Here is an 11,723-nt window from a genome sequence, read left to right as displayed (position 1 = left end):
TTTTATTTCTCCTTGTTTCTTTTTTTCTTTTCATTTTTTATTTATTCCTTTCTTTCCTTTCTTTATTCCTTTTCCTTTTTTCTGTTTTAAAATTATTATTGATTGATATAAAACACTAAAGGTAACTTGAATCTCTCTGATATTGTTAAAACTGTTATTATTGTTGTTGTTATTACCATCATTGCTATCATTTCTATTATCTCTATTATTATCATGATTATCATCGGTATCATTATTTCTTTATTGTTATCATTTTTTATGATTATTATTATCATTAGTAGTTGTATTTTTGCTGTCAATATTACTATTATCATTATTATTTTTATTATCATTTATTGGTATCACTGTCATTAATCACAATTATCATTGTCATTATATTTTAATTATTATTATCATTGTTATTTTCATTATCTTTATCATTATTACTATTATCGTTGTTACCATCGCCACTATCATTGTCAGTGTTGCAATTATTTCTATCATCATTTTCATTACTGACATAAAAGTTATAACGATATCTTATTGACATCCTTATCTATTATATCAGAATAAAATGGATAATTGATATTGGTTATATACTTATTACATCTCGCCTGAATTTATATATCATGTAACTGCGGTCTCAAAGTTACAGAATGTTGGAGTAAAAACAAGTCATAACTGACGGCATAGATATTAAAGAATTGCACACAATATGATGCACTGATGAGAATCCTATTCTAACTCATTATGATTATTTTCTTTATTGTTATCATCGCTATCATTACTATTATTACTATCATTGATATTGTAATCAACACGTTTTTTATTATTATTATCATCATCATCATCATTATTATCATTCGAGACAAATACACTGGACTGAAGTAATACCGTTAGCTTCTACAATTTCATTATTTACACGTCTATCCGAAGGGAACGATTAAGAATGAAGGGGGAAGTGGATGACTATTATTATTATCATCATTTGTTGGTATCATTGTCATCATTTATAATTACCATTATAATTATATTTCATTATTGTTGTTGTTATTATAACCATCATCATTATTATCTTTTAGCATTACCATTATTATTATTATTATCATTATTATTATTACTATTATTATTATCACCATCATTATTATTATCATTATCATCGTTGTTATTATCGCAATTATTTTTATCAGTGTTGTAAATATTGCTATCACCATTTTCATTACTATTACCATAAAACTTTCTGCTCTCTAATAGTAGTCATAAAACAGCGTTCGAAGAAGTAGAATTGGTTATAATTGAGTCCAGAAGACTTTATTGGTAAAAGCAAAAGTGTTTCAGAAATAATATAATGAGATATAATTGTAGGATAGCTAATATGATGAATATTGAAATCAGACATACGTTTGCAAAGTAGTGTGTGTGTGTGTGTGTGTGTGTGTGTAGTTGTACACACCGTCAGTAGACATATGTCTGTATTTGCTTATTCTTGCTATATGTCAGTGCATCACATTATTATCAATATTGCTATCATCATCATTATCATTGGTTGGTAATGTCGGTCGCATAATTTAAACTTCTGCCGCCATTGACAACACAAAATAGTGTGAAATTATGATTTAACATTACCCCCTTTTAATCTGATTAGTCTTCTAATATGATTAATCAATTAGTAGCACTGCCACCATCCGGGTTTTGTTTCAAATGAGGAGGCATTCCATAAAAAACCCTTATCATGGTATTAATTTGGTAGCTTGGCCCGGCAGTCTAGGCAGACATGGGTTGGCTGGGTCTTTTCAATTTTTGGGTATTATGAACTGGATACTGTCTAGACAAAGATCATTCCAATTTGGAATATCTATTACCACTACAAAAATAAATTAGGTTGCTATATAAATGGCATTCCAGGCCGTCATATAGTGAGGAAACACAAATTATATTTACTCTCCCTAGAGTAAACAAAGAGAAACTCAGCTTGTGTTAACCTTGACAAAGATTACTATAACAACCCCATTTCCCAGTACCGTACTCTGAACATAATCTCCCCTTCAAGGAACAACAAGTATTAACTGAACCAGACATACTGATAGTAAAACAATGGTGACTAAGCAGTGTATTAATTTGCTGGATGTGAGTGGGATAGGCCCTCTCCCGATATGTAATTAACTCGCGAAATAAACATCTACATTCCCACCTTACACTTATTAGTTCTGTACCAAGCATTACGGGATCTATCCTCTTCGACGAGATCCCCTCCGATGGTCCTGGGGCCGAGGTGTGAGGTTTTCTCCAGGCATCGTCGTGGGCTCCCAAGATGGCCGTCTCGGGTCGCGTCCCAACCGGTTGGCTCCAGCGTCTTCTTCAGCTCGTTCCCTGCCAATGTGGCGATCCCGAGCAAAATGAGTCTCACGTTACATATATATATGGGTATTCCCCCCTTATTACACACTCTAATGTCCCCCCTTTTCTCATTTTATCACTAAATTGGCCTCAACAAGAGGCTCTCTCTGCCTTGCAATGAGTCGATTCCGAGCAGAATGAACCTCCCCTTGTCTCTCGCCCGGAGGCGTCCCTAAGCTGCTGCTTTTTCTCCGTGCTTCGCTACTTGACTACACTTTACTCAACACGAGATTTTCCTATTTTCAAAATAAAGTTCAATAGATGTGGCAACGCCCCGCCACCGTTCTATGCTTCTAGAAGCCCATCAAAAGTATTCGAATTTTAAATGCCAAATCAACGACTTTGACAGTATAATTGTTATTATCTATAATTATCATCATTATATTTTATTATTATTGTTATTACCATCATCATTATTTTTTCATTATTATTATTATTAATATTATCATCATCGTCATTATTTCTGTAAATATTACTGTCACCATTTTCATCATCATTACTATGTAACTTACGATGATATCTTACTGTTATCCTTGCCATTTACATTAGGACAAAGTAGGAGTAAGTGTAATAATTCGCCTGAAATTATATTCCATGTGACATGTATATTATTTTCTGTATTGTTATCACCTTTGTTATTATCATCATTATTATCATTGTTATTATAACCATTGTTTTTGGTTATCATTATCATTATCGTCATCATTATTATTATTCAAGACAAATACACTGCACTGAAGAAGTAATACCGTTAGTTTATAAAATTTCATTATTTACATGGCTATCCGAAGGGAAAAGTGGGAAGTGGAAGAAAGGAGGGAGGGATAAGGAGAAGGTAAGGAGGCTTAGAGAAAAGAGGGAATGAGGAAAGAGAGAGGAGGGAGGGATAAGGAAAAGGAAATGAGGCTCAAAGAAAGGAGGAAAGGAAGAAGGGGAAACAGAAAGGAAAGGGAGACGACTTAGAGAGGAAGGAGGGGAAGGGAAAGAGGGGAAAGGGAGGGGCCTCAGAGGGAAAGAGAAGATGGAAGAGATAGAGAAGAGGAAAAGGACGCGAAGGAGGTGAGGGAGTTTGAGGAGGAAAAGAAGGGAAGAGTTTAGAGTGGGAGGGAGTGACTTTAAGAAAGATTTAGGAATGAAAGGGGGTAGCAGAACAGGAAAGAGAAAGGTAGAGGGAGAGAGGAAGCGAAAGGTAGAAAGAGGAAATTGAAATATGGAGAGAAAGGTACCTCTCTTTTCTTTTCTTTTCTTTTCTTTCAGTGGAATTTCCGCGGATCCTTCCAGATATTATTAATATAGAATTGATCAAACCTTAAATTCTCAAATTTTATCTTAAAATATAATGCAGAATTACGCGTCTGTAATATATATATATATATATATATATATATATATATATATATATATATATATATATATATATATATATATATATATATATATATATATATATATATATATATATATATATGATGACCATAATCAGCAAATAATTATAGCATTAGCTTAATATCATTAGAAGAAAAATGTTTGTGCATAATTTTGAATATATCCACAGCTGGACCCAGACCCACTTTTTCAGTATCAATTGAATTCTAGGCCTAATATAAGCTTCTACATATAACGAATTGGCCATACCTCTGATGGTATATTTATGATAACAAAGTAGAGGTAAATAAGGCACTGCTAGTTAAGTTGTTACATTTCTGCTCTAATTGCGCTGCTTGTGGTAGTAAAACTGGTTATAATTGAGTTCAGAAGACTTTATTAGCAAAAGCAAAAGTGTTTCAGAAATACAATATATAATGAGATATACTTGTAGTATAGCTAATATAATGATTAGATTCGGATATATACGTATACAAAGTTGCCTACGTATATCAACGATAAACATTGCGAATATATAATACTTAGTGTGTGTGTGTGTACAGTTGTATACACCGTCAGTAGACATCTCTGTGTTTGTTTGTTCTTGCCATATGGCTGTGCATCGCATTACTGACATTGATGCGATGGAAAACATACCCTTTTCGATACACGATAAACACACACTGTGCCTAAATCTATGAGATATATAAAATACATTATGCTTACATATATGTCATATATATCGCACCTGTCATACCTCACTGATGTGGCATGGGCGATAAACCTTATGGCAATATAATGCATTAAAATACAAAGACCCAGCATTGTCTTGCAGGAGACATACATCCCACAGTGGTTAATGTCATCACATTACGACCTGGTATAAGAAGACCCGGATCAGTGGCATTCTGAAACACTTATACGCCGTAAGGTATAAATGCTCTTGGAATTTAATAGGACTTTGTTCAACGATCTGGAAGCCTTTGGCATGTACAATATCTCAACAAACTATACTGCGTTTATGTTGCCTTGTGGCCCCGCCCCTGAAAACGTGCTGTTGTTATACTAAATTGGTTCATAACAGCGTTTTTTTTTTAATAAAAGATCGTAACTTGCAATTAGGGGCTTTCGAGGAAACACTTTTTGTTTTTTAATTAGTAACTGCAAATAAAAACAAATCAACCTAGCCTGCCTACTTTGTGCAAGCGTAGTACAGTCTGCACTTGTTATTTGCAGCAATGAGATGATATACTACATTCCAGATCGGCGCCGCTCCTGCAGGAACCAACAAAGGCCTCAGGTAATCATTCAGGTAAACCCCCCCCCCCCCACCTCCTTCCGCCGCCTAGCAGAAGTTGCACCTGCGTGGCGTCTGCTAGAAGTCTGGGAATCACTACTGCTCAACCCCACTCAGAATTTAGCAGGTCATCGTACTACTTCTGCTTGGTCCAATTTAATACCCAGCAGATGTCCAGCCCTTTCTGCTAGAACCCATCGAATCCCTTGCAGAAATCTGGTCACCCTTTCTGCTAAACCGCAGTCGACATAAAGCAGATCCAGACCAACGCTTCCAGACCCCATCTGACGTCCAGCAGAAATCTAGGTCCCGTCCCTGCTAGGCCCCACTCGACCTCTAGCAGAAGAAGTCGAGGCACCACCTCTGCAGCTTCCCGTAGACCCTGGGCGTGGTCGGGGCCGCCGTCGGCTTCTGCGTGATCGGCCGGAAGGTGCGAGGCTTGATCTTCGACGAGGGCGTTGTCCTGACGACCTCGGGCATCGGGAACTTCCTCAGGGGCTTCGGCCTGTTGAGGGGACTGGCCCTCGCGACGTCCTTCCTGGCGGGTTCGCGCTGGACGCTCGTGCAGCGGTTGTGGTCGATCGTCTCGAAGTCCTTGCAGTCGAAGCCATAGCCGTCGCAGAGGTCTCGCTTCACCTGCGGGCGCGGAGCAGTCAGCAAACTGTCATAATCCTATTAATCGCATCACCTATTTTCTTCCTTTTCATCATTTCTCCTATGCTCTTGTTCATCTCAGCCCTATTCTCTTCATTTCCATCCCTTTTTTCATACTGCTATTCATCTCATACCCTATTATCTTCATTTTCATCATTTCTCCCATACTATTGTTCATCTCACCCCCTATTCTCATTACCATTTTCATACTGCTATTCATCTTAATCTCTATCCTCTTCATTTTCATCATTTTTTTTTTATACTGCTACTCATCCCATCCCCTATTCTCTTCATTTCCATCCCCTTTTCATACTGCTATTCATCTTATTCTCTATCCCCTTCATTTCCATCCCTTTCTTTCACACTGATACTCATCTCATCCCCTATTCTCTTCATATTCACCATCTCCCATTCTACCCTTCATCTTCCCACCTATCCTCCTCCTCCTCCCCCCCACCTCCCGCAGACGCAGCTGGCAAACCCACCTGGTTGAGGACGCGCAGGTCGAGGTCTCTCTTGCGGCTGAGGATCACGGCGGAAGTCCTCTTCATGAAGTACATGACCGACTGGCACTCCACGATCACGGCGTACTGCCAGTAGTCCGTGTCTACGATGATGGCTTCTGCTGCTCCGAAGATGTCTGCGGGAGGAAGGGGGGCAGGGTAGAAGGGGCAGTTCGCCTGGGGCTTCGATGTGGGAGTGGTTTAGTTTTGGGATTTGGTGTATGAAGTTCTGTGAGGGAGGGGAGAGGGAGGGAGGGAGGGAGGGGAGAGGGAGGGAGGGGAGAGGGAGGGGGGGAGGGAGGGAGGGAGGGAAGGAAGGAAGGAAGGAAGGAAGGAAGAGAGAGAAAGAGAAAGAGAAAGAGAAAGAGAGAGAGAGAGAGAGAGAGAGAGAGAGAGAGAGAGAGAGAGAGAGAGAGAGAGAGAGAGAGAGAGAGAGAGAGAGACAGACAGACAGACAGAGACAGACACACACACACACACACAGGGGCAACCGCCCAAGACTTTGCCTCCCCTCAAGGTCTGACTTGCCCCCCCCCCGCCACAATTTTTATGTATTTTTTAATTTTTTATATTACATCTAAATAGACCCAGTTATAGTTAAAATACCCCTATAGTTGATAATTCTTCTCTATGTTCGCTTCGCTTGCCAACCCACCTTTGCCCCCCCCCCCAAGAAAAAGCCGAAAAGACACCCCTGCACAGAGAGACAGCCAAAGAGACAGACAGACAGAGACAGACAGCCAAAGAGACAGACAGACAGAGACAGACAGCCAAAGAGACAGACAGACAGAGACAGAAAAAGCAAGAGAGAAAAGGAGAAACACGGATCCGACGCGAGACTCACTATTGGACCACCTGGCGTGGAACTTGGCCGGCTGCTGCGGCGCCCGCGAGTTGTAGACGCCCTTGGTCTTGAAGGAGTGGTCAATCCCGACGACCTGAGCCGCCACGAACTCCCTGCCCTCCGTGACCTTGAAGTCGTTCTTGCCCAGGCGGTTGAAGGTCAGGGTCACGCACTTGCTGTTGGTGGTGAACATCTCCACCGCGTACCAGAGTCCCTGGAACTGCGACGAGAGAGAAGCTGTTCATCATTGCTATTTCATTCTTATTCGTACGTCCATTATCGTTTGCTGTTTTGAAGGATATATTTTATCATGCGTAATTATAAGTAAAAAGATAATTAAAAAGTCATGGTTATTTGGAGAGTTTTCCATTTGCTGTCTTCTTTAAATTCGTTCATTTTATACCACAACAAATTTCTACAAATCCGTTACCGTATTTTTCAACAACAATCGACGTTATTTAAACACATTTTTTTTGCTTTACTGCTATCTTTTGTCTTATTCGGACGAATTGCACCTTTTCAACTTATTTTTTCAAAATAATCTGATGCGATTGCTAACCCCTAAATGATAATGGTCTTAGCACTGAAAATTATATTAATAATAATCTAATAATAATGATGGTAATGATAGTAATAACAATGCCAATGATAACAATAATATCAATAATAAGGATAAAAAAATAATAATAACAAAACAATAATATTGATTGTAATTATAATAACATTGAGAATTCCAATAACAATAATAATAATAATAAAAATAATATGTATATCATTTATATCAACATCAATAGCACTGTCTCCTCGCAGATGCTTACGGTTAGGAATTGAGGGTGTGGCTACACGTGTTCCAAACATGTTCACTGTACAAGACAAACACTCGTGTAATTAGGAAAGGGTGCCCTGAACACATTGCCCTTCGTTTGGCTGTGAGGTTGTACAAGTCTAAGGGCGTAGGAATAATAATAAAAATAACAAAAAGAAAGAATGAAAGAAAAAAAAATTAACGTGTTTAAAGAGATAGTAGATTTATAACTTTGTTGTGTATCGTACATATTTACTAATAAATTGACTACCTGACTTTATCCGTCTGTCTACCTGTGTATCTCTCAGGCTATCTCTATCTATCTATCAGTCCATCTTCTATCTTGCGCACACACACACACACACACACACAAACATAACTATAGTTAGAACTATAACTATGATTATATGAATAGCTACAATCATAATCATATCTATAACTATAATCATCTATAACTTTAAGTACAACTATAATAATAAGTAGAAATCCCCACATCAAAGCAAACTCCCACCCCTCAAAAATGATAATAATAACAATAATAATAATAATAACCTCAGCCGGCTGGAAATTCTTCATGGGGTTGACGGGAGGGCAGGTCCCGAAGCCCACCTTGTAGGAGGCCGCCAAGGAGGCCGCCAGCGACAGCACCACCACCAGGATCGCCCTCTGCATGGTCGCTTTTCCTGGGGAGAGAAACCACGGAATTCATTCAGTGGAGAATTTGCGGTCGTAATGTGAATGAGAATGAGTTATAAAGCAGAAATATAGATGGCGTTACATGTACGATCGTGGGAAATCAGGCAGTGACTATGCCGAAATATAGATGGCGTTATATGTTACGATCTTGGAATATCGGACATATAGATGGCGTTGCATCTCAGATCGAAGAACCAATAATATAATTTATATTACGCCATTGCTCATCTTCGCTCATGACAGGCACCGTTCATGACCCTGTGCATGACAAGGCTTTGGTTAATTTTCGCGTCTATGACACTGGTTTATATTTCATTGGTTTTAATTTCCCTTTTCTTCGTTTTTCTTAATGATCAGCTATGGACATGTAACTCGACTTAGACTTCAAATAGACAAACGCTAACCATCTCCCAATATCTTAATAAATGATAACGCTTCATATTGCTACAATACCCATCCTTACACCGCTGCCTATTTACTACACTAAATCGAGATCACACTTTACATAATCAAACTACTTTTTCGATTTTTTTGCAATGCAATTACCCAATACAGCCAATAAATGATCACCCATATTAGTAACCTACTAGCAAGTAATTCAAACTCTTTTCTCATTATTAGCCTATTATACGAACATCATTAAAAAAAAACTTTATAAGATTAGGAATTTCAAAATATATTTTTCCCACAGTAAGTTGCGATTATCACATTGATCGCATGATCATGAATATAAATCATACCAATTAATATGATCATTTGGAAATTCTAGAGTTAACTATGCAACATATTTTATTTTCTTATTTTTTATTTTTTATTTTCTTTCTTTCTTTTTTTTTTTTTTTTTTTTTTTTACATTCGAGACTGAGTGAAATATCATGTACAGTCTTACTCAAAACTCTTGCCAAACGTGTTCCGAATTCCACTTCGAACATTTGCTTCTCACCGCACTTTTTGTGGAAAGACAGATTGGAAGCTTCCATTCATTAAAAGACATCTGTCTGTCCCTGCACAACAATAACATCTACTCGTTTTTAAGACCTGAGATCAAGAATAATGCCGTTGACGAGACTAATAGAATTTATTTGGCGCATTTGCTCATGCAATTTCGGTGCACAACGGGTATAGAATATTGCTTAAGTATAATAATCATTGTTATGATAACAATGAGGATGATTATGATGATGATAATGATGATTATGACAATGATGATAATAATAATAACATTAATAATCATAACAGTAATGATATTAATGATAACAGTAAAACAATGATAACAGTAAAAATATTAATGATAATGAACAGTAATAGTTATCACATTTATCATATTTTTTATCATTATAATTACTACTACTACTGTCATTATGGTAATGATGATGATGATGATAGTGAAGGTGATTGTGATAATTATAATGATAATGGTGATGGTGAAGGTCATGATGATGATAATATTGATAATAATCATGACAATAATAATGGTGAGAATGATAGTGACCATGACAATAATGATAACAAAAACAATAACACTGATCGGGCCACACCAATTTTATTTATTGCTTCTTGTATTTTCCAAAGAAGCGGAGGAGCGACCGGGCGAAGAGACAGGCTTCGAGAACATAAAGAACAAGATTATTCTCATTTTCGGCCTTCTGGGCACCTCTTGTGCAGCGAAACCCGTTCTTTGATTTCTTACTCTAAATCCAATTAAAGAACATTATTTTTGACAGCATTTACGTGCGTTGCATTTACTACTATTATTGTTTTTTTTTTTTTAATGTCGATCCAGTAACATTTAAATAACAAACAAAACCAAAAATCCCGTCAACAAAAAAGTTTGCCACGTCGGGTCCTTTACGCTGCCATCTTCGCTTCGGCAGCAGACTCGCAGCTTTACAAAGAAAACATCGGTCTGCTCTACTGTCTATAGGCTCTATAAACTACTGCACAACTAACTCTAAACTAAACTGAAATTATCGTTTAAAATATGTTTAGTTTAGCACACAACAAAACCCTCTAGGTCGCCATATTGTTATGAAAGATACGCCGCTTCCTGATTGGCTGTCCTCCGGCACGCGGCGACGAAGAAGCTCTCTGATTGGCTCCCGGAAGCTCATTGCGGTCGTGCTTACGGGCGGTGGCTTCTGGCCCGGATTTTTCTTTTTTTTTTCCAAAATGCTAAATAATGAAGCGGCGAATCCGAGAAACAATAAATAAAACTGGTACGGCCTAATGATGATCAAGATATGACAATAGTAACAGCAACAATAGTGATAATAACAATAGTGAATACAAGCGCGCAACCACACACACACGCACACACACACACACACACACACACACACAAACACACACACACTCACACACACACACACACACACACACACACACACACACACACATATATATATATATATATATATATATATATATATATAAATATATATACATACATACATACATACATATATATATATATATATATATATATATATATATATATATATATATATATGCATACAGTATATATATATATATATATATATATATATATAAATATATATATATATATATATATATATATATATATATATATGTATATAACCAAAATGAATACCAACACTCCGCCCAGACCGCTCAAATGAACGCTGTCGTCTTTCACTATTAACGAAAGCCGTTGGCGCAGTCGCGTGTTCCGCCGAACCCACTGCGCAGTTACCTCAACACTCACATTACCGAGTTCAATGTTTTTCTCTGTGACATCTTCCTTGACAGGTAACAACAGCAGCAATAATTTTAATAGTAGTACCGGTAGTACCAGAAGTAACAATGAAAAAGTGAATGATTTCCCTTCGCTGTGTGCATTGCGATCGTTTGAGTCGCTGGCACTCGCAGGCCACGCACCAACGCACCTGATTGGACGTTCCGAAACGAGTCTTTCCCTTTTATATCCTTGTTTTGCGCACTCGACGGCTCTCCTGCAGGATGCTATTAAGAGTCCTCTTCCTTCCGGCACGAAATGAGAAATTCCTGGAATGATCTCGAGGTTTTGAGAACTAACTACTCCGCATTTTGGCACCACGTCTTGGCGCCACGACAGCAGGACACCTAACTAAGGACGTCGAAGGGGAGTGCCCCGCAGTGCCAATGAAGCCCCCTCACACCCCTCTTTGTTAATCGATCACATCC

The 11,723-nt window shown here is 37.9% G+C and overlaps 1 protein-coding gene across 1 annotated transcript; it reads right to left on the bottom strand.

Annotated features, from left to right (window-relative positions):
• Positions 1-4,121: 4,121 nt before the first annotated feature.
• LOC113810814 (apolipoprotein D) lies at positions 4,122-11,650 on the bottom strand. Its single transcript, XM_070130982.1, has 5 exons — positions 11,447-11,650; positions 8,397-8,527; positions 7,040-7,259; positions 6,178-6,332; positions 4,122-5,674 (listed from the first exon to the last, which is right to left on the bottom strand). Exons 2-5 carry the CDS (start codon positions 8,514-8,516, stop codon positions 5,375-5,377), a joined length of 795 nt encoding a protein of 264 aa, XP_069987083.1. The 5' UTR covers positions 8,517-8,527; positions 11,447-11,650; the 3' UTR covers positions 4,122-5,374.
• Positions 11,651-11,723: the final 73 nt, after the last annotated feature.

Source organism: Penaeus vannamei, chromosome 16 (assembly GCF_042767895.1).
Source record: "Penaeus vannamei isolate JL-2024 chromosome 16, ASM4276789v1, whole genome shotgun sequence".
NCBI classification, from domain to species: Eukaryota; Metazoa; Arthropoda; class Malacostraca; order Decapoda; family Penaeidae; genus Penaeus; species Penaeus vannamei.
This window is presented reverse-complemented; position numbering and strand designations above follow the sequence as displayed.